General features: G+C 54.5%; 5 protein-coding genes across 5 annotated transcripts; 4 read left to right on the forward strand and 1 right to left on the reverse strand.

Moving 5' to 3' along the window:
- Nucleotides 1–1989: 1989 nt before the first annotated feature.
- On the forward strand, nt 1990–5576 carry MAM_07409 (uncharacterized protein; the record flags this gene model as incomplete). The annotated part of the gene is made up of 2 exons (XM_040826207.1): nt 1990–5293; nt 5353–5576. 2 exons carry the CDS (start codon nt 1990–1992, stop codon nt 5574–5576), a joined length of 3528 nt encoding a protein of 1175 aa, XP_040675720.1.
- Nucleotides 5577–7024: 1448 nt separating this feature from the next.
- Nucleotides 7025–8135, reverse strand: MAM_07410 (60S ribosomal protein L23; the record flags this gene model as incomplete). Its single annotated transcript, XM_040826208.1, has 5 exons — nt 7025–7057; nt 7129–7206; nt 7391–7637; nt 7745–7792; nt 8122–8135. The coding sequence occupies 5 exons, from the start codon at nt 8133–8135 to the stop codon at nt 7025–7027; spliced, it is 420 nt and encodes a 139-aa protein (XP_040675721.1).
- A 2957-nt stretch (nt 8136–11092) lies between these two features.
- MAM_07411 (uncharacterized protein) lies at nt 11093–14039 on the forward strand (the record flags this gene model as incomplete). The annotated part of the gene is made up of 3 exons (XM_040826209.1): nt 11093–11824; nt 11893–12261; nt 12327–14039. 3 exons carry the CDS (start codon nt 11093–11095, stop codon nt 14037–14039), a joined length of 2814 nt encoding a protein of 937 aa, XP_040675722.1.
- A 438-nt stretch (nt 14040–14477) lies between these two features.
- MAM_07412 (Cactin, domain protein) lies at nt 14478–15986 on the forward strand (the record flags this gene model as incomplete). The annotated part of the gene is made up of 3 exons (XM_040826210.1): nt 14478–15809; nt 15873–15905; nt 15969–15986. The coding sequence occupies 3 exons, from the start codon at nt 14478–14480 to the stop codon at nt 15984–15986; spliced, it is 1383 nt and encodes a 460-aa protein (XP_040675723.1).
- Nucleotides 15987–18342: 2356 nt separating this feature from the next.
- Nucleotides 18343–20048, forward strand: MAM_07413 (forkhead domain-containing protein; the record flags this gene model as incomplete). The annotated part of the gene is made up of 2 exons (XM_040826211.1): nt 18343–19215; nt 19317–20048. 2 exons carry the CDS (start codon nt 18343–18345, stop codon nt 20046–20048), a joined length of 1605 nt encoding a protein of 534 aa, XP_040675724.1.
- Between the last annotated feature and the right edge of the window lie 2783 nt (nt 20049–22831).

Raw genomic sequence — 22831 nt, forward strand, 5'->3', positions numbered from 1 at the left:
AATGTAGGCATAAAGCATATTAAATCCTTGCATACAAAATGCATGCAAACGTTCCTTGTAGACAATTTGTGTGCTGCAGTTGTTTCCCTTATTTTTATAGGTGTTTTTTATAGTACGCAGTATCTGCCGCTGACATTATGCAGTACATCTAGCTCTAGAGATCTAGTCTAATAGTTAGCGCGTAGAACTTATAGAGTAATACTTCTAAGCACAACTTACTCTCTGCACTCTTGCAGGCCTAGTATGCTGCAAGAGACAATAATATGCAGAGGAAGAAGGCATTACTAGCGCCTCCTTAGTATTAAGAGTAGAAGCAGCACTATTAAGCTGCTCCTTAAATATAGTAGATATAGACATGCCTTAATCTACTAGTACTAGCTGCTAGCAGTTAGCGTAAATAGACTTGCCTAACTTAGTAGGCATAATAATAATAATAATAGTAATAATTAAAATATAAGTTTATAATTATATAAAGACAGTTGCAGAAGAAAGAAAAAAGAGAGCTTATAATGCTCTTAGAAAGCGCATATAAATATAAAGAGCAGCTAGCTAATAAGTATATAGCGCTTACTTTTAATTTACCTAAAAGATAGTATAGCTATACTACACAAAACAATAGAATTAGAGCAAATTAGAGGCATTAGTAGGCATATAAGAGCTTTAATTAAACGCTCTATTAAGCGCACGCTTATAGAGTCTAAAGCTTGCAATAGCTTTAAACGCAGCTTTAATTAGAAGGTATATTGCATAGCAATAGTATGCTTAACACGCTCTAGCATATCTACCTAGAGCTAATAGATATATATGCGCATAGAATTAAGTTAATGCGCACCTAAAGCGTAGAGCTAGGCGCACTTATTTAAAGAGCGCATATAATTCTCTCTTTTGTAGATTAATTCAAGGCTTTTAACTATTATCTAAGTGATATCTAGCTTGGTGCTACTGCTATCGTGTGACATAACTACCTAGGTACCCAACAAGACCAAATTGCAGGCCCAAACCGGTGCTGGTGCTCCCAAGCTGCAGTCTGTCAGTCCGTCAGTCGGTCCCCCAGGTGGTACGACCAGCTGCCCCGTGCCAGCCGCGGAAGGGCTGTACAGCGGGCTCCGTCCACTGACCAGGCACCGCCGGCCCCCCAAGACGCCTAAAACGGAGAGCCTGTGGCGCAGGTTGCGGTCAACGGCAGGGTGAACTGGGTACCAGACTGAGTGCCGAGTGGGTGGCTACGACTACGACTACGACTACTTGCGGAGGAGGCGAGACGGGCCAAGACGTGAGCTTTGCAGACCAAAGCAGAGAAAAAGTTCCACGAGTAAGTACACCGGTCAACATGGAGAGTGCCTCGTCTCCAAGTCGCCAAGCAGGCACTTGAGAGGTTGAGCACTTTGACGTCTTGGTGCGGAAAGGGTACGTACCGGTCGGGACCCACAGTTGGCCTTGTCAGGAAACTGGGTCTTGGCTTATTCGGACCACGACACCTTGTGAAAAACGACGGCCAGGAGACTGGCTGGCTCTACAACGACACGGGAGACGACGACGCATTGAAAAAAGTCTCTGATATTGTCGGGCTGCATCATCGCCGTGGCCTTGAGCGCTCCGCCCGGCCGCCTGCGCTTTGTTCTGCACTCTTGTTTTTGTTCCTTGAGCCTGCTGCGCATCTGTGATTGTCTGTCTGCCTTTCAAAATTCTCTCCTGCGCCGACATTGGCTCATTCATGGTTGTGGCCCGGCTCATACAAAGCCTTGCCTCTCTCCCCTTCTCTCGATTCATCCCACGGCCTCACCACCTCGAGTCACTTCGGCCCTCGTCGTCGCACTGCTCATCGCCGCCGGGGCATTTTCTGGCTTCCCTTCCCGTTTCCCGGTCCGCCGTGTCGCCGTCTGTCGGATGCTTGGCCTCTTACACACCACATTGCCCCTTCTTCTGACTTGACTTGTCTTCTTACACGCCCGCCTGCTCTCCGCAACACGCTGCCTGCTCCGGCTCGACATGGACCGCGCTCGTCGAGCGGCAGCAACCACACGTCGCAAAACCCTCGGCGGCTCTGCCTCTCCCCAGTCCACCCCTCCCGAGAGTGCGTCTGATCATCCTTCGGCGAGTCCTGTCATGCCGCATGCCTCGGCGGCAAACAGCCCTCAGCCCGCGGCTCAGAGCAGGCGCGGGAGCAAAAGTCTTCACCACAATACCTTCACTTTCACAACCCCAGCCTCGGGCAATCGGGGCCAGGCCGTCAAGCGCCGATTCAGAACCACGGATGGCCCTGGCGTCCACGACGATGACTTTGATGAGGACAGTCCTCGGAAGGGTGGCCACACGCTTCGCAAGCGGGCTCGTGTGGATTACACGTTTGAGCACGTAGACGACGAGGTCGTCCTGCCCAGCTCCACGTCCTCAGCCCGCACCAAGAAGCGGAGATCAGATCACAGTCACGAGTCTGAAGAGTGTCATCCCTCCGGTGCCAAGAGACGCGGCGCCTCGCTCGGCGCTGACGCATCCAGCAACGTGCGAAGAAATCCTTCTCGCAGCTCAGCCCTCGGAAGGGCCGATCACGGTGATGACGAGGACGTCAAGGATACCATTGAAGTTGGTGTCTCTTTGTCCGAGGTGGACGAGTCAGAAGTCCGCCGTGGCAGTCACTCAAGTGCTTCATCCGCCGCCCAGTCTTTGGACGGCTCCTGGAACTCGGCGCCCGCCGTATCTAATCTTGGCAGCTTGTATTCGAACGACAAGGGTGCCAACGATGATGGGCGTCCAAATGTTGGAAGCCAGGACGTGGACATTGATCCCAACCTTCGACCAAGCCCTCCCCCTTCGTCTGCGCAACCTGCTGCAATCACGACTGAACCCGTCGAGGCTCAATCTGAAAGCACAGACGCCCCAAAGGTCAATGAGTCTGCCAGCGTCTCTCCCGGCACAGCCGAAGAAAAGTCTGACCTCTCCAACACTAATAACGCTGCTGGCATCCCCAATGCAGCAACGCCTCCAGTTGCCGCACAAGATGAACCACCCGTTGCCAAGGCGGACAAAGTGACAGAATCGGAATCGTTAATAGAGAAACAATCCGAAGACCATGGGGCGCCTTCTTCTGATGTTCCTGTCTCCAATGAGATGAAGGAGCGCACGTCGGAAAACGGCAATCTCGTCTGCTCCAAACCTCCCGACGAGGCCAGGGTCGAACAATTTGTCGGGGAGCCAGCAGAAACTGAGCCATCATCGCTGAAATCACAGGGCGCCGCAGAGCCTACGGGTATCTCTCCTCACAAGAGGACTCCATCAGTGGCTGCTGATGATGAAGTAATCTCAGAAGAGTCAACCGCTATGGATGTAATTGAAGAGGCAGCCGCCAATCGCAGCCCGCCTGCTGAACCGCCTTCGGTAGTGCCATCTATATCGGTGGAGGAGGTTGTGGAACCCCAAATAGAGGACCTCAAGGATCAAGAAGCTCCGCAACAGGAACGCAAGGTATCACCAGAATCGGTTGCGGCTGAAGTCAAGGACCAGATTGTTGAAGACGCAGATACTCCAAGTCCCGAGAAAAGAGACGTCTTCAAACCCAAGAAACCATCGCAACTGGGACCAAGCAAGCCCCAACCAGCTCCTGTTGGCCGTTGGGCTTACTTGACACCATACGTGGACGGTGAATATGTCTCATATCCTGAAAAGAAGGCTCGTTCAGACGATGAAGCCGGCGGAGATGAGACCCCTCCCGAGGACAAGGACGGCGATAAAGATGGCAATGACATGGAGCCCATGGTAGAGGACAACGATGACGCGCCAGACCCCTCGGGGATGGAAGCCCCGACACCCGCCGTAAACACACCGACACGTGGCTCTCCGGTTCCAGACTCAACGGATCCTACCGCTGCCAACTCTCCCGCCCCAGCTGGCGATGATGCAGACGACGGCGACGAGTCTGATTCGCAAGAGGTTCCTGAGCGGAAACGATACTACAGATTTCGCAAGACTCGGGACCCTGAAGAGTACATATCAGCCATCGAAAACTACGAAGAAATGAGCACTGCCGAGCTGTACGAGTTGCTCGAGGCCCTCAATATATCGCTTGTGCAGTGGCAAAACGAATGGCTCGATCTTGGAAAGCTTGTAGACGACCACGAAAATTCACAACGCCGACGTCTAGCCGACGCCAAATACGAATCTAGGACGCGAAACCCAGCTCAGCATGGCATCAACCACGAAGAGCCAGACTTTGTTGTCAAGGGCTACAAGGCAAAGGAACGGGAAGTAATGAGCGAGACTCGCTATCTTCAAGGACAGGACCGCATCATGGCTGCCACTTATGGCTTCGAATACGATCCCCACCCGTCCAAGATTGGCCGCCAGAATCCAGAGACGCAGCAAATTGGCATCATGACCAGAGGGCGCTCGCTGCGTAACCAGCCAAGGCAAACAGTCAAGGCATCGGAAGCTGACGAGGTTACCGGCAAGAGACAACGCAAACCCGTTCAGCTCTTTGACCCAGCGACTCAGGATGTTAGCCGGAGCTCAACGCCCGTTCCTACGCGAGGCAGGAGGCGCCGAAACGTGGGCAACGCAGACGAAGGGCCCCAGGCTGCCTTGACATCAAGCTTCAATGGAGACGGACACTCGGACGCGGAGAACGAAGCTCCAAAGACTAGAAGACGACGCGGTCCGCGTGCCAGCAATGTGGTGGCCAGCGCTGCTGAGGAACTTTCCACGCCACGTAGCTCGGACAACCTGGCGCAAGAAGAGACTGGCAGGTCAGGTCGGCGCCGAGGCAGACAACCAATACGATACGACGAAACGTATGCCGAGTTCATGGACGACGACTCTCAGCCTGAGCCGAAACAACGGAAGCGCCATATGCTGACGCTGAAAATCCCCCGATCCAAGAATTTCAGCGAGCCGTCCTCGGCCATCACCGACAACGGCGATTCGAGGCCGTCAACCGCATCGTCGGAGTCGTCATCTCATACAGCCGAGTCGTCGTATTCCTTCCGACCCAAGCGTCAGAAACGGTTCCGTGACGATGCTGATGAAGCAGGCGAAGCAAGCCAGGCACCACCACGCAAGCGAGGGAAGCGGAGTGTGCCGCAGCCTGTTGGGGGCAATGAGTCGTCCCTTGCTCCTGAGCATCCTGTGCAAGATGCCCTACCAAGCACTGGCGTCCGCAAGGTTGCAAAGATCAAGGTTGTGCGACCTTCTGGCGACGCCCGCAACGGCACCCCGTCCTCACACTCACAGCCTGGCGACGACAAGCCAAAGGACTACAAGAACATGACCAAGTCTGAGAAGATGTCGGCGTCCATGAAGAGTAAGCCCCCGTAATCCTCATTATTACCACAGCCCGCCCGATACTGACGATTCATCCAGGTCGTTGGGCAAATGGAAACATGGCCGGTGCCGTGGAGAAGCGAAAGGCGACCCTTGCTGCCAAGAAGGCAGCTCAAGTGGCTGCTGAACAGAAACTCGGCGTCATCGCACCCAAACCAAAGGTCAAGCCCAGCAAAAAGGATCAGCCTTCTCCGGGGCAGCCACACGCAGGCTACGCGCCAACGATGCCGGGAATCAACTACCCGTTCCCCTCGAATCAGTGATGGACCGGCTGCACCTCGACTCTACCCTACCTCAATCGCCATACGGTGGTTGGATCGTTTTCGCCCCCATTCGACACCGGGTCTCGGCTGCTGACCCTCACCAATTTCCAAGTCAGTCGTTTCGGCCAACTTCATCATGAGAGTTGGACTGATATTTCCCACACAAGATGTACCATCATCGTTCGAGACGGCGCGAATCAACCGCGCTCTGAGCCTCTGCCCCACGCCAACGGGGGCCGGGGGAAACGCCGCAATGAATTAGCAAAATTCCTTGGAGGAGTCCCGGATTTCAGATCTTTGTTTGCGTATCCTCCGTCTGCGCGCATCTCATGCTCCTTTTCTGCATTTATCCTTGTTGAGACCAAAAGGAAATTGGCATTGGAAGGCTAGACTAGACCGACGTCTTACACACACATCCGTTTACGTGTCGAGTAAGACCCCGGTCGGCTTCCGAATACGGCGTTTGGCGCGTGCCCCTTGCTGTCCCCCGCACAAAGGGGCGGGGCGGGTAAACTTCGGTCAATGTTATTTTAAGCACAGATACACCTGAGAGGAATTTACTTGTAAATCCAGCGTTGTTTCATAATAGGCTTCTGTTTGTGCGTCGTGTCTCACGGCGTTTGGTCGCCGTGATGCCTTCCTTGTGCGCCGTGCGTGTGCTACATTGTGTGCGGGGAGGCCGGGATTCGGTCAGCATGTATTCTATTCCGTAGGGCTGGGCTGGACGACGCCGTGCCCGCGACGGACTGCGACGTCGATTTATAACACCCTGAGGCGGCGAGCGACTGTTCATCCCTGAGCATCCAACTCGACCTTTGGACAAGGGGCACCTGCCTACAGAGTTGTTCATCGGAAGAGTCAGAAAGTCGAGCGCACATCACGGTACAGGGTAGGGTAGATGTCGAAACGCACAAGCACACATAAACGCCAAAGAAGCGCAAGCATCCGAAATCGACTGCAAGCCAAATATGCACCAGGCCCGCGCGACAATATGATGCCGACTTGGTCACACACAAGTCTTGCTGTACTTTAGTAATTGTTCCTGGTTCGCCGCGCAATAATGCGTGACGGCACGTTGACACACGTTGTACACAAGGTCACAGCACGACGACAAGGGCGCAACCAGCAGTTGCTTATTTTTCCTTTCTTCTTTTTGCTTGTTCATGATGCAATACCTGGTATGAATCATCCTTGCACGCCCGCAACCAAACCCAAAAAAAAAGTAGAGCCTGCCCCAATCCAGCGACTTTCATGCTTTCCCTGGTGCTCCGTCGTTGTTCCTCTTTCTGCTTTCTTCTTCGCGCGTGGGGAAAAAAAAAGGGCTCCAAGAGGGCGGTCATGGTTGCTTCTATAAATCGCATAGGTGGGGTCATGACCGGTGCCGGGGATTTCTTTTTTTTTTTGGTCCTTTTCCTTCTCAGTTTGCCGTTTTCCCTCGTTTGAACACTTTACATGACGACACCCGAGTTGGAGGCGATACGCTAGACGGGGTTAGTCTGCCTTGGCTGGCTGCTGGAGTAGAGCGGAGTTTTTGGCGTGGGAGAGTGCTTACGGGCCACAGCTCAGCGGCTTCCTTGCCGACGGGGCCGGTGATGGCGGAGCCCTTCATCTCGCCCTTGGGGTTGACGATCTGTGCCTCGTTAGTTGTGTTGAGACGGGGTTTCTCGATGGTGTCGTGCGCGAGATGTGCTCCAGTTTGTCCCGCCACCTCTCTGGCCCGTGTTCATCGAATACTGCCGCCGAAGAGGAAACGGGGGGGGGGACCAAAGGTCGGACACGTCTCGTGCACCGAGGGACAACAGGTGGACACGTACAACACCAGCATTGTCCTCAAAGTACAGGAAGACACCGTCGAATCGCTTCCAGGGCTTGGACTGTCGGACGATGACGGCGGGGTGGACCTTCTTTCGAAGCTCGGGCTTTCCCTTCTTGACGGTGGCCATGACCATGTCGCCGACGCCGCCGGCGGGGAGTCGGTTCAGGCGGGCGCCGATGCCCTTGACCGAGATGATGTAGAGGTTTCGGGCGCCCGAGTTGTCGGCGCAGTTCATGACGGCGCCGCTGCGGAGGACGTGTCAGCCTTTCCGACCCTCGTTGTTTGCGGGCTCCCTTGTGCGCGGGGCAAGGTCGCGCGCGGCGTCTGTTGATGGAGGGGGAATCCAACGTACACTGGGAGACCCAGGGTCATCTTGAGCTTGCCACCAGGGGCACCACGTCTGCACAGAGCCAGTCAGTCAGGTTATTCGGGATGGAGCTGTCGTGTGTCGTGTGTGTCGGCTCATCTCGAGTGGACCGACGTCGAGTGGTGCGGATCGCGTTCAGTTTTTGGCGCTGGAAATCGAACGCGTATAGAAGAGTGTCACAAAGAGAGCCATCTTTACTGTAGATTTCTCCCTTTGTCACCCTCATGGATGCTGGGGGGGGAACTGTTGTCCGCGGCCTTCAGAGTCGTCCCCGGGCTGGTTCCAAGATTGTTTCTTCGCTTGCACGTCGCCGATCCGGAACACTCGAGAATCACGGCATGTGTCTTGCAATAGTTACTTACGAAATCTTGGCCATTGCGTCGGTTTGGTTGTGCCGTTGGTTCGTGAGGAAACCTACTGGGTCTCGGATTGCCGTCGTGAACTGGAGTCTTTTCGGGCGAAAAAAAAAATGCAAGCAATCTGTGGGGTGAGAAACCCTAGGGGAAGCGAGTGATGTGCCACGTGATGATAGGGACTTATCAGTGCGGTCCTGTGTCTGTAGACATGCTCGGCCCCACCCGGCCTTGACGGGGCCCCTTTGATTAGTACCTGTGTACTTAAGTACCTACGGAGTAAGTAGTAAGCACGTTTCGTGTAAGTCACGGAGATCAATCAATCAAGAGACTTTGTTGGCAACATCTCGCTTCTCGTACAGGTACAATCTGTCAACTATACGCGACAAAGGGAAGCATGCAAACATTGCGATTCTTGCTCTCAAGTTTTCTTCGACTGTTGAACCGATGTCGTTCGTCTTTTCTGGTCGTCAGCCATCTTCGACCCTTCTGCGGGCTGCCCGCCTGCATGGCCTTGTGCTTCCAGAATTTCCCAATCACCGTCGGTCGCCCCTTTGTCGTTTTTCAAAGCTGCCTCATATGATGGAGTCGCTTCTGGGACTTTTGCCGTTGGATTGGCGGGCGTTGACCCGGCGACTCTCAGCATGCGGTCGGCCAATTCGTCCTCCTTGAGGAACCGATCCAAGGTATCTCTGTGTCTCGTTAATAAATCCAGACAGGTTCGTTGCTCCCGCTAGGAAGTTGACAAGCCTTTGTCTTGAGCCGGGCATGGTGAGCCGACGAGATGTCTTGGGGGAAAGCTCACATGACGTGTCTGGACTCTGGGGCCATCGAGGTCATTGATTGAATTTAAGTGCGGTCAGAGTGCGCTCCCCATCCTTCGCATTGGCACGGTCCGGTTTGATTAATGACATGACGACAGATGCTCAAGCTTACTCTCGGACAACCCCCGACCAGTCTCCCTAGAGCACCACGGTCTCTATGGCTGCCCTGCGGGCCACACGAGCAGCCGACGGCCGATGCGTCCACGTGGCCTTGCAGCAGCAGCTACGTTTGAAGCCGGGGAAAATTATTGCTGATTCTGGGACCAACCATGGTTTGGGGGCGTCGGTGATTAAGGCTGACGTCATTGTGAGACTCACCCAATATTGCTTCACCGAAGACCGTGAAGAAGTGATGCCAGTCCTAGGAACTCTTGTTTATTGCGACGCTAATCATGCGGAAATTTGCCAGTTCGTAAACAGCCCCTCCAACCGCGCGTTTCAATGTCTGCCAATCACCAAAAGTTTGTGGGATGCAGCACCGCAGACTCGGCCAGTGCCAGTCAAGTTGACCAATCCTATGCTCATTGCAAAAGAGAGGCAGCTTATTCTGCGCAGCTGCAAATGCTATGATTGATGGCGGAAAGAAGGGGATGGTACAGCAAGATCAAGGCCGTTTGCAGGGTCATAGCCAAGACCAAAATCGAACGTCTCCATTATAGGTAAAAATCCCTTGGTCTGTGTGCGAATGAACGAGACGTACCGAACTTGTTACCCTTAAAGTCCCCTACTACGATTGTTGGCTCTTCAATTTTTTTTCGCAGGTGATGCGCCGGAAGCATGCCCGACCAAGACGGATGCTGTCCGCTTGGTGTTGACTGCGCGGACGGTATAATGCAAAGATGGGTACGGAGTAAAGCGGAAAAGAAAAATTCATGTTTGTAACACTAATTATACCAAGAAAATGTCGAATTTGATAGACAAGTCGGAAATCCACGCAAGGTACAGAGAAGTACTCCGTACGAAAAGGTCATTTCAGACGGAGCGGTTTGACAAGGGAGTATAAAGTGAAATAAGGAGCGAGCCTCCAACAAGGCACCACCAACGTGAGTTGGCCCGGTTAGCTCAATCGGTAGAGCGTGAGACTCTTATGAGTACACGAAATCTCAAGGTTGTGGGTTCGACCCCCGCATCGGGCTTTTCCTATCGTTCCATTCTTCGATTGGCATTTTTTTGCCCTTTCTTGTCCCATTTTATGTGTCTTCCTTTCCTGACTGCTTTTATTGTTTTTTTTTCTTGCGCATAATTTTACGGTTCTCGGTAGGCTTGAATGCCTTACTACTACAGAGTGAGTTACTCACTACATTGCTCACTTGGACGCTTATGGTTGAGTCGGAGAGCGCTGCGCAAAGACAGGTTTCCAAATCATGTCAAATGTGAAACAGCTTGGCAGATACTTGGACATGAAGCCTGCCATGTTCCACACGAGAAGACGCGCAAATGAGGCACGTCCTATGAGGGATTAAAACCTTTCAACCTTTCCCGGGAAGTATACAGCTCCAACAGGGACGTGCTATGGCTGCCCTAGCAGGCGAGGCGGCAATTGTTTTGGCGGCAGCCCGACGCCAATGGACCGCACTGGCCTTGCTTCCGCGTCCGTCAACCGACATCAATCATCAATTGATTGTGGCAGCACCCAATGGCGGGAATTAGTAAGCCGGATGGCGCGAAACGAGTTTTGTTGGGCGGGATCAATTGGGGGGCTTGGCTTGAGCTTGGGCTGGAGGGAGGCAACCAGACAATTGCAGCACTCACTAGTCGACGTGGTCTCGTGCCAATGATAACGTTAAATCCCAATTCCACTGAACACCCACTACATGTACATGTAGCAGTTGCTGGCAACAGCGAACAGTTAGTAGGTTCCCGAGAAACTTCCAGGCGTCTGTCTGGTCGACGGCGGCCGTCAGATTTACCCGCCGCTCCCCCACTCGCGCTCTCATACTCAGCTCTGTGACCTGAGCATCCTTCGCCTTCGTGTGTCGTCGTCGTCAGCCAACGCTGGTATCTATCTTCACAGACGCGCCGTCTCAGGCTTTTTGTCTTTTGACGCCCTATCGGTCGCCCAAGGGATTGCCCATGTCGCACTCAAAGACGGCTCGGCCCCGTCTATATAACTATATGCTCGCGGCAAATCGCCAGATTCAGCGACAGCCCTCGTCATGACAAACTCCTTCGGCTTCCACAACATGGGCCAGCCTCAAGACGGCGCCGACAACGTCAAGATGCCGTCGCCGGCTTCACCTTTGCAAGACGCCGCACAAGCCTCGTCGTCTTCCTCACATCACCAGTCCGGAAACGTCACCGTCTATCACACTACAGGCCCCGATGCCTACACCAGCCCGATTCCGGCGCCGGGAAGCTCTGGACATCCCGCCTTGAACCCCAGATCATGCGTCACTTGCCGTCGGCGCAAGGTTCGTTGCGACAAGCAGATGCCCTGCTCCAACTGTCGCCGTGCACAAATTCCATGCGTCTTCCCCGCGCCTGGTCGTGCGCCTCGCCAGCCTCGACCAAAGGATCCTAACGCACCGCCCAAGGCGTCAAGTCACCGGGAGGCGGATTTGATCAAGAGATTGAGGAAGCTGGAGGGTATGGTGGAAGAGCTGAGCGGTGGTCACAATGATGAGCCTGCTGGCCGCGGCACCTCGACTGCCACTTCTCCCGACATGCAGCCTGGTATGGAAGGCCTGCCGCAGCGTCACATATCGAGCGGCTTGGATCATCTCGCTGGCCAGGAGGATTGCCCGAGAGGAACCGACTCACCGGCTGGTCACGGTGGTGAAGGCGGTCCAAAGGAGAAGCAGCCAACTTTCGGTCGTCTGGTCTCGGATGACCAACGAGGCACCTCTCGCTACGTGAGCAGCGGATTCTGGTCAAAACTTAATGATGAGGTATGTTGCCCAAATCCAGCCCCTGCTATCCATGATTGGAGCTAGCTTTTGATGCTTTCCATTTTCAGCTGGATGCCATTCGCGAGGAAACTCAACGCCTCCCAGATGAAGACGCTGAAGATTCAGACTTTGAGGGGACACCGACAGACTCACCATCTACAGGCTTTGGTAACATCACAGATCACCAAGGTTTCATTTTGGGTTATCGATCGGCGGATGTGAACCTACAACAATGTCATCCGCTGCCGTCTCACTCCGCCTTTTTGTGGTCGGTGTACAAGGAGAACGTCGAACCTCTCATTAAACTCATGCATGTCCCTTCCGTCGAATTAATCCTTCAAGATGCAAGGAGAAACCATGGCAGGCTCACTCCCGGCAATGAGGCGCTGGTATTTGCTATTTACTTTGCAGCCATCACCTCACTGGAGCCAGATGAAGTAGGAATCCCTGCATTCTCCACTTGCTTATGAATCTCGTCCTGATTGCTAACCGTCGCTCTCAGGTACAAGCCAACTTGGGTGCAAACAAAGATGACATGATCGCTCAATATCGCTTTGCCGTGGAGCAATCCCTGGCTAAAGCCAACTTTCTTGATACGTCAGACCTTGCCGTCCTTCAATCCTTCGCCCTCTTCCTCATTGTCGTACGACGCCACGACGACAGTCGTTTCTCTTGGTCTTTGACTGCACTGGTAATTCGAATCGCCCAGGGCATGGGCCTGCACAGAGATGGAACTCACTTGAAGCTGTCTCCGTTTGAGACGGAGATTCGCAGACGTCTGTGGTGGGCGATTCTAGTCTTGGACCTCCGTTCTGCCGAGGAACTCGGAACCGACATGACTATTAACGAGGGCTCCTACGACACCTTGAAGCCAAGCAATATTAACGATTCAGATATCAGCCCCGGAAGCACCGAGTTTCCCCTCCCTCGAGAGGGAAGATCTGACTCCGCCGTGTCCATCGTTAGATGTGAGATTTGTGGGCTCTCCAGACGTCTTGTTGCCGCCGCCTCGGCCATGTCATCTTCCTGTCCTGGAGTCGACCAAACCACCATTGCTGAGCGAGAGCGCATGCTCATCGAGGTGTATCAGCGTGTTGAACACAAGTTCCTTCAGCACGTTCTGGACGAGACAGATCCGCTGTATTGGGTAGCAGCCATGATTGCTCGCGTCATCGTGGCCAAAATGTGCCTTGTTATCTACTATCCCGTTCTCTTCCCCGGCTCCGAGTTCGAACTCTCAGACGAGATCCGCCAGCGCATCTACGTCGCTGCTATCGAGGTGATTGAGTATAACCACAAGCTTAACACGGATCCTAGATGCAAGCAGTACCGGTGGCTGTTTAAGACGTACACAAACTGGCACGCCATCGCCTACATATTGATTGAAACATGTCGACGCCCGTGGACGGCCCTGGTCGAGCGTGGTTGGGACGCCACTACCGGCTACGACATCGATCCTCTTGAACTAGCCAAACGGGCAGATCATGCAGCGGTCTTTCTCCCTCTGCGAAAACTATTCGCCAAGGCCCGCAAACACCGTGAATCGGAACTTGCTCGCTTGAGAGCCAACCAGGACGAAGCCCGTCGGCTGGATTTTGCAGAGCGCATGAACCCTGCACACGCACGTTTTGGTCCCGTCCCTGGCGCCGAAAACGTCATGGAACAGATGCGGGAGAAGTGGTGGTCTCTCGTTCGCCCCGGCGGATCCAGCCCTATGCCATCATATTCCATCGTCCGCCAAGCTGCTTCCTCCCAGGAAACCCCGGCCACGACAGTCGCCCCTGGCAGCGATACCCTGAACTTACCGGGCAATATCCCCGTACAGCTTAACGTCTCTAACGCGGCCATGGAATACATGGATGAACTCATGGCCGAGCCAAACCCGAGCATGGCTGAACTCTGGCGGCTAGACAACCTCGCCGACAATGGCGATAATTTGGGCGCATCGGGACCGGCACGGGCCCCCCATATTTCTCCTCAGAATATCCTGGGCCAGGACGCTTTTCAACAGCAGGCACTCACCTTGCAGGCGCAGCCACCCAGGGACGATAACCTGCCGTCATCTTTGTGGAGTGCTCCGTTTACTGTGATGAATACACAGTTTGATGTGGCGGAGGACGCTGATATGCTGGGGGATGACTTTAATTGGCAACGTTGGAGTCAGAGACTCAGGGGCTTGGAGATAGGGAGTACCCAGACACCCGACGGTTGGTGAAGCAAAGGATGATCGACGGTGTTTGGTGTTGGGGAGATTCTTTTCGGGGGATTTGTTACAATGCATGTACGATATCTCGGGGGCATTGGATGCGATTTTGGTATTTTGCATGGATGACAAAAACCTACGTCCTTGATGAATTTTAGAACCCCAGGCTATTTTGAATTCAGACAACCTTTTCAAGTTGAAACGGCTGCAGCCTTCAAAGACAAAAAATTTGATGGACTTGAGAGGAAGATTTGAACATGGATCTTGGGTTGAGACAAATCGTCATTCCGACCCACTTTTCTTTTCAAGGCTATTTAAGACTACATTTATTGAGTCGGGAACAGAACTTTGACCTGGCAACCTGTGCTATTTCGCTGCAGGCATCCATCGCCAACATTTTCCACGGAACACAGACAATCACGGACACCAAAATTTTTGCAAAGTGCCAAGATGGATCCTGGCCGCCAGGCAATGATTGACGGCCGAAGGTCTCCCATTCGCCGCAATGTCACATCTGCCCGCGTCGACGCGAACAACCGAATCTCGAAATCCACGAAACCAGGACCCTCCAAGACGGCTCAACATGCAACCCAGTATCTCACAGCAGAAGAACAATCGAGAAAGTTTGTAGCGGACGAGGATAAATTCGTGCTGAAGCAGTCCAAGAAGAAGGCGGACATTCGGGTGCGCGAGGGGCGAGCAAAACCAATCGACCGCCTGGCCTTCAATCTGCGTTATATTGACGAGGAACGAGATGTTTTCGATGACGATGAAGGAGATATAGATATTGAGCTCGATTCGCCTGAAGCGACAGTACAGGGGCTGACCTTGACTCAACTTCAAGAACTCGAATCGGATATTTCGTCATATCACATTCTTGAGACGGACAGACGAAACCGACAATACTGGGAAGCTTTGCGTACAATCTGCGCCGACTTCAAGTCGAAAATTGATACGAATAGCCGAGATGGGCGTGTAGTAAAGAGCGTCGTGGACGATATCGATCGCATTCTCGGCCCAAAATCGTATGACGAGTTGGAGGCTCTGGAGAAGCAAATCAAGGCCAAGTTACGGTCCGACGAAAACATTGACACCGACTACTGGGAACAGTTGTTGCATCATCTTTTGGTCTGGAAATCCAAGGCCACTTTGGCGCGAATCTATGATGAAATCAAAGATAAGCGGGCCGAAAGGTTGAAAGCACGAGGACCGGTAGCGCGGCGGCAACAGGACCCAACATCGATTCCGAGTCCAGTTGTCCATTCCGACTTGCCGCGTTCTCCTCAGCCTGGGGCGAGTGAAGATGCTTCCAACGTTACCAACGCCCTTTACAACCGAGAAGCCGCAAAGGGTGTCTCTGAGAATGAAGAGATTTTCAATGCGGAAGAACAAGTGCCTGCTCGTTCAAAGCCTCAATGGGCAGGCATATACAAAGCCCGCAAGCCAAGGTATTTTAACAGAGTTCAGATGGGATACGAATGGAACAAGTACAACCAAACCCATTACGACCACGACAATCCCCCCCCGAAAGTCGTTCAAGGATACAAGTTTAATATATTCTATCCCGATCTTGTTGATAAAACGAAAGCACCGACTTTCAAGATTATCCGCGAGCATGGGAGGAGGAGAGGAGAGTCTTTCGCAGCGGCTGGTGAGACCGATACATGTCTGATTCTATTCATAGCGGGACCGCCTTACGAGGACATCGCCTTTCGAATTGTGGACAGAGAATGGGATTATAGTGCAAAGAGGGATCGTGGATTCAAGAGTTCGTTTGAAAAGGTATGGCTGGACACGGTTGTTCGATTCTCGGTCCAGCATTTCTCATGACTAACCGCCGTCAAGGGTATCTTGCAACTGCACTTTCAATTCAAGAAGGTAAGCGCTCGAAGCCCTGATGGACCTCTTTAGCGAGAAAGACGTCTAACCAAAGCCCCGTAGATATTCTATCGCAAGTAGAAGGGGTAGTTGCCTGCAGGCTTGCATGGTTTCCCCCGCCGTACAGTCGTTGGCCAGACGCGCAGCTCCTTCAACAGGTTTTGGTTGAGCAACGGAGTGACCGGGAGAGAATGACTCTGAGCAGCAGTGATGTCTCCGCAGGGGGGCTCTTACATGGTGTTGTCGCGCGGCTCGTACTTCGGACGACCACCCCGTACATGCAGGCTCCGGGCAGCGCAATTTGTGCAAATACATCGCCGGGTTTTGCTCATCGGCTGTTCTCTTCCCGTCGATCCCTTGTATTACGCCGCTGGCGTGCAGCCGTGCCTCATGTTCATCCCTGATTTTCCATCACCTGCATTCTCTGTACCCACTATGCATCCGTCAGATAGCTGCGCGGTCGCCTTTCAAACCACATGGTAATGGGCCGAAGTCGTTTCTTCTTTACCGGCGCGTCGGTGTTCAAGCTGGGCTCTGCATTATCCGTCCAGCCAGAAGCTATGAGACGTAGAGTCCCTTCTTCTCCTTTACTCAGCACTGCGGACGCTCGTCCACATGCGGCTCCGATGGCTTCTCATCTCTCCGACACGGGGAAATACCAAGACCATATATATCGGACACTGTCTGGATCGGTGCCGTGTCGCCTAGAATCAATGCTCTCCGGTAACAAAGATGATGCACTGCAGGAGCTGGAAGTGTAATACATGACCAAACTAAGTACCTGCAGCCGAATCTCACATGCATCCCTGATCTACTCCTCGGGAGTTTTTACGCAAACACGCGCTGCCTTGCAAGGATCACGGCTCAGCCTGTTCGAGCAGGTAAGGGGTTCACGGACAGGGAGCTGGGTTCTAGAAAATCGTCTCTTTCCTGCATCCTGCACCTCTGGAAACCTGGATCACGTTGCTATTGGATTCCAGCTCTCCGGGTTGCGGCTACTACGTACTAATATTGGATGCTGACCCAAGATGGTCTGCAAAGACGACCTTTGGCGCCATGGCAAGACGACAAGCTGTGCAATTTGGTGGCGAAGGCAGGCCTCAGTGCCGTCAGGGACGACTCCCCAAGGTCAGTCGTTTCCAATCATTTGCTGTCCTCCAGCATCCTCCAATGCCCTCGTGGTGGCACAAGCCTTCGTCTGGTGAAATCGCCCAGGCTCATTTACAGCTATGTTGTCTCACAGCCCGGCGGTCGAAATCCTTGTCTGATTGCCCACCCCCGGACACAACACGCAACGCAGCACACCAGGCCCAGGCATCACACGCCCCTGACTATGAAAGGTCTGTCTGTCTGTGGGCGCCAGGGCGAACCGCACGCCGCACCTCTGACCTGTGGCCTCTGGCCTCTGACCTCTGACCTCTGACCTCTGGGCCTCGCGGACCCATTCGAAAGGACGGCTTGCTCGAAATACATGCCGAATGTTGGGCGTTGAGGGTTTGTGCCAATTTTGTTTTTTTTTCTGGGCAAGTCAGGAAGGGCCATCGCCCGGCCCGTTTACGGTGCCATGGCCGAATACCAGATTTACCTTGTCCATGCTCAACGCATCCCATATGTGTGCACAAATGGAGGTACACACGTGCGTGCGTGCATACTGAATACCTACGACACAGAAACATGGGTGGGCTGGTTTTTTTTTTTTTTTTTTTCATGTGTACTACACTGCTGAATGCTTGTATCAGGCTACTCAGACTTCAAGCAAGCCCCTTTGCCACGGTGCACGCCCTCCCCAGAACGGCCGGCCTGGTGCCCGCCAGCAGGTCTGGATGGATAGAGCAACGCCCAGGCAGCAAGTTGTTGAAGTTGACCGGGAGAGCCATGGCTTAAGGCTAGCGGTACAGGCTGTTGATTCCTATTATAACGACTTCCTCAGTCCCCTTGGTGAGCCTGGACGCCCTTTCTATATCCTTTTTTCCTCTTCATTCTTGGATATCCACGTTCCGGCCTCAGAGAATTCATGTACGGCGTTGTTGCAGCTGGCAAAGCATCTCTTTCCCGTCATATCACTGCACCCTTGTTGTTGCCCATCTCCGACAGATACAGTCCTCTTTTACAACTGAGTCAATGTGCGCAGTGTGTTACAGCTGCATGTGACGTCGACCATCGATACCTGTCAAGCTCTCCGACCTGCATCTCTAATCCACATATATACATACACACTTACACGCAGAATATCATCACTTGATTTGTGTGGGCAAGGTGGGCAGAGCACCCTTTGCTTTTGGACGGGAAGACCGGACGGGGAGTACAACCGTGTGAGCTTTCGGCCTGGGTTGGCTTCCAATGACGAATGGGTCCACCATTCTCTGACAAAAGATATCCCGTGAGCTACACGAGGTCTTTGGAGGTTGTGAGGGTTGAGCAGCAAAAGCCAGTCACCATGGCAGAGTTTGCTGCGACGCAACTCATGTATAAGAATTCCTGTGCCTTTTCACAAGTCACATCTCCTTCCGAGACTCCTCATCTCAACCGGATGAGCAACATGACTATGACTGTACAGAAACCAACAGCTCCATCCTCCAATTACACAAGCAACGCCATGGCTTCTGGCATTTCAGTTTCCAAGGGTCGAATGGCCTGGCCGTCGCCACCTCTGGCCCCGACTGATGTCGACACCAACTACTACGTCCAGGACTTTGCCGCGGCGTGTAACGGGCTGGCAGCAGGATGCAGTTATTCAACAGCACCTCCCAACGATGTGTGGTGTGCTTCTGTGCCTGCTGTCAATCAGCAACCGTCGGAGCAGTATCAAGCTCAAGGGATGTCTGGCAACGCCCAGGATCCCCCCAACATTTGTACGCCGAGTCCGTCAACCGATTTTGGGTTGGATAGCACGGACGGATTTCTCCTCGCGCTCAACTGTGACAATGGAGACCCTTGCGGCCATCTGTGGGGAGTTGACATCACGCCATCGATGAACACATTCGGGAGCAGCCCGAAATCTCAGCCCGACTCGGCGGTCGACTCGCCGGCCTCAATGGACACACCCAAGGACACAGCAACTGCAAGTCGCCAGGAGCCTCGGTCGGTTCCTTGCTCAGCATCTCCACCGTCAGACTCCACCGAATCTGGGGACACGGAGAAGGCTGATGAGCCGTATGCAAAATTGATCTACAAAGCGATCATGACTCGCCCAGACTACTCCATGACGCTGCAGGAAATTTACCAATGGTTCCGAGAACACACGACCAAGGCAGTGACGGAGACTGGCGGTTGGCAAAACAGCATCCGGCACAACCTGAGTATGAACGCGGTAAGGCAACTCCCTCTTGGCCTCGCATGGAAAATTGGCACAATTATCCTTGCAGCAGAAAAAGAACTCTCCGGGGCTGACTTATTTGCTTTACTGGACAGGCGTTTAGAAAACGTGACAAGGTAATCTCCAAAGCTCCACGGAACGTGTCGGGCACAACCGAGGAGTCCAAACGGGTAAACGAATGGGTGTTGGAGGACTGGGCCATCCGTGACGGTGTGCAGAGCACTACGAGATACCGACAAAAGACGTACGCGAAACGAGCCGGCGGCTCCGCAGGGCGAACCGGAGCAGAGGGATGGGCGGTTGAGCACTCGGTCAAGCGAGCACTGTCCGGCCGCAAAGGCGGATGCGCCACGAGAGCTGCCCGAGTGGGAAGAACGAGCTCGAGCTCGTACGGACAGGTGATGCAGTTCCCTCAGCAGTCTCGGCAACTGCTCGACTTCCGGCCTGGCTCGCCTACCTATGCCTCCTCGGTGGCCGACATGTACGGCATGAGGCCTGCTCTGCCCGGCCAGTATACCGCCATGCCCCAGTACCCGTCACTCGACGCCTACAGGGAAGGCATGATGATGGCGGCGTGCGGAGGCGATGTCGCCTCTGAGCTACAGCAGCTGGGCGCGGCAGACCCGGCGTCCAGCGATGAGGCTCCCGCCCAGTGTCGCAGAGCACCGGCGACGGACGCCATGGCATTTGACCCCAGCCAGATGCAACGGCATGCGAGCGCCAAGTACGAAGAGGCCGAGGCCTGTGTGTCTGCGCTGCCGACATGTCGTCCCTACCAGCCGTTGCAGGGGAGCCAATACGTTTGGTGGAATCAAACCGGCCAGTAGGGGGGGACGTGGGTGCCAGGCGAGACAGTCGGCGACCTTGCGAAGGCTCTGACCACCCAACGTCTCCCGGCCGATCGGCTGCATGAGCGGGAAGGTCTGCACGTCGGAGGACCATTTGTCATTTTTTCATTGTTATTATTTTTGTTTTTGCGCGAACCGGGGCCGGGCACAGCAGGGGTGGTTGGTTTGGGGCGGCGGGGGCCCCGTCGTCGTCGTCGTGTGTTGTTGACTGTTTGGGACAAAGGACATTGGACATTTGCATGGCTGAAGTCGAATCGAATCGAACGAATCCCTACTTGCGTGTGGCACCGCTGTTGTGCGTGAAACGGCAACTGGTCTGCGAGCAGCGCCGCAACCGCGGGTTTGGCATGTCTTGGCAGAGGCCAGCAGAGCCAGCAGCCAGCAGCCAGCCAAGCACACGCAATCCTCCCCTCCCCTCCCCTCCCCTCCTCTCCTCTCTGTGCCACCTCACGAGCCTGGGTGGAGGCCCTGTGCCACGGCGAGGCGGCCGTGGGTGGGTGTGATGGGACCGAGAGAAGTCCCAGTGATCTGGGTCTCCATCGCCTGAGAGCCCGGCACGACGGACGAGTTGCGGACCTGGTGGTTGACGTGCCGAGCATGCATGGGGGGGGACGAAGCCACATGGAGGAGTATGAGTGACGCTGACGCCGAAACTACGTGCACGACGAGTACGACGAGGGACACGGAACAGAGTCCGGCGGGTTTGGAACTGAGGGGGATGGGCGCCATCGTGGCATTGGCATTTTGTTTCCGCTCCTGGCCTCTTTGAAGATTTTGGACACACACGCACACACACACACACACACAAGAGACAAAAAAAAAAGACGTTGAGGAGGAGCAACTGTTCACGTCATTGCTTGGTCCGGGGACCACCGAGCAACGCTGTTGTGCAACCCCGGCCAGACTTGGCAGTTGTCGACTGTCGATTCTTCACTCGCCATTGTACTCCTACTTCTCCTTGTGCTCCTTTTTGCTTTCGTCTCATTCCCCGTGGATGAAGTTGCAGACGAGGGGAACGGACGCGGTTGCATCAACGTCTGGGTGTAATGTGATTACAGTTTCTTCCTGCTTTGTTCTTCTGCTGTGCTTCCCTCCCTCCCCCTTCTCTCACAGCCGGGGGCGGGGGTTCGACTTCGTCTCTGGTCTTTGTTTTCCCACCGTCTGGGGCAGAATACATCATCGCGTGCGAGTTTCTTTCTTGGCTGAAGATGACGCCGGCAACGGCAACGGCAACTTGACACGCGCGGTGGTTAGCAATGCGCACATGAAACAAACATACCTGGGGTGATAGCACGCAATACACGTTTCTGCTGCCGTTCCCGAGCCTAAATTACAAATATCGTGACATGGCCGCTGGGCACCGCTCGAGGCCGTTGGCGTGGGCGACGGCGATGGCGACGGCGATGGCGCCGCGCCCATCCCTCCATCCTTCCTTCCATCCATCCATCCATCATCCATCCTCGCTGCCAACGTGCCGTGCCGGCCACCGCCCGGTGCGCCGGAGAATAAAAACGCACAGCCGCAGCAGAGCGACGCCCCCCGGACGACAAGAGCCCCTGCCCAGAGCCCCCACGGCGAAGAGAAGAGCAGACAGGACAAGAGACTCAAGGGCGACGGGGGGGGGACGCAAAAGAGACGCAGGCTGGCCCGCCCAACGCCGCAACGCCGCAACGCAGTGAGACAGCGTCAACGGCGATGCCCTCGCCCTCGCCCCCTCCCAAACCGTGCACGCGCAGTCGGATCCGAAGCGTCGGACATGTCAACCAGGCCGGGCCGGGCATCGCGGACGGGCCACCTGGTATTTGGAAAGCTGGGCGTGCATTTTCACCCGTGCTCCTGTTTGCACTGAAGGAACTACGAGCACGCACTCCGTGCCATGTACGTATGTGTAAGGCTGGCACGAGACATTGGGCGGCGCGCTGCTTTGCCTTTGCTGCAAGGGAGTCTCCCATCTCTGCCGTGTGCCATGTGCCATGTGCTCATGCTTCATTCTTGACACGCGGGCCCGTCGACGTCGACGCTCGGCGGCTCCTGATTGCCGTGGCTGGCAGTCTGTCGACTGGAGGGCCGCTGCGCTGCGCTGGGAGAGGGAAAGGGCCGACTGGGACTGGGCGGCGTAGGACTATATATATAGATGTCAGATGTCGGAAGACACGGACGTGGACGTGTATATATATATACATACATATACATGTATATATATGTGTGTGTATATATACACACATACATACGCCGTATCGTCGTGCGTCGTATACTGAGCGCCGCGGACAAATGCAAACACTGTCCTCTTGTATCATCGTCCCCCTCAGTGCTCACTACTCGCTGGGCATTGGTTCCCGACGGGCAACTCTGTTTCACGCCACGCCCGCCGGGGGGCCAAAACATTGTTCCTGCCCGTTTTTACTCTAGACATGGGGAATTCCGCAGCAACGGTCGGGTCCGGGGGGCCATCAGGACAGGACAGCCCTGCCTGCCCTGGACTCTGGACTCTGGACCCTGGGGCCTGGGGCTGGGGCCTTGGTGGCCGCGTGCTCCGTCCTTGGGGAGTGCGCCGGCACTGGCGCAGTGGAAATGGCAGTGGGAATGCGCCGGGGATCATGGGTCCTTGCCGCGTTTCTTCTGGTGCCACGAGCTTCGGACGACCTCGGATGACAGATCTCCCTCTGCGCCAGACTTGGCCGCCGTCTCTGTCTCTGGGAGGGGTTGATCAGAGGCCGCCTGTGGCCCTGTGCGACCTCATCTTGGGCCCGCGTTGCGTGCTC

The sequence above is a fragment of the Metarhizium album genome (genome assembly GCF_000804445.1).
Source record: "Metarhizium album ARSEF 1941 chromosome Unknown scaffold_31, whole genome shotgun sequence".
NCBI classification, from domain to species: domain Eukaryota; kingdom Fungi; phylum Ascomycota; class Sordariomycetes; order Hypocreales; family Clavicipitaceae; genus Metarhizium; species Metarhizium album.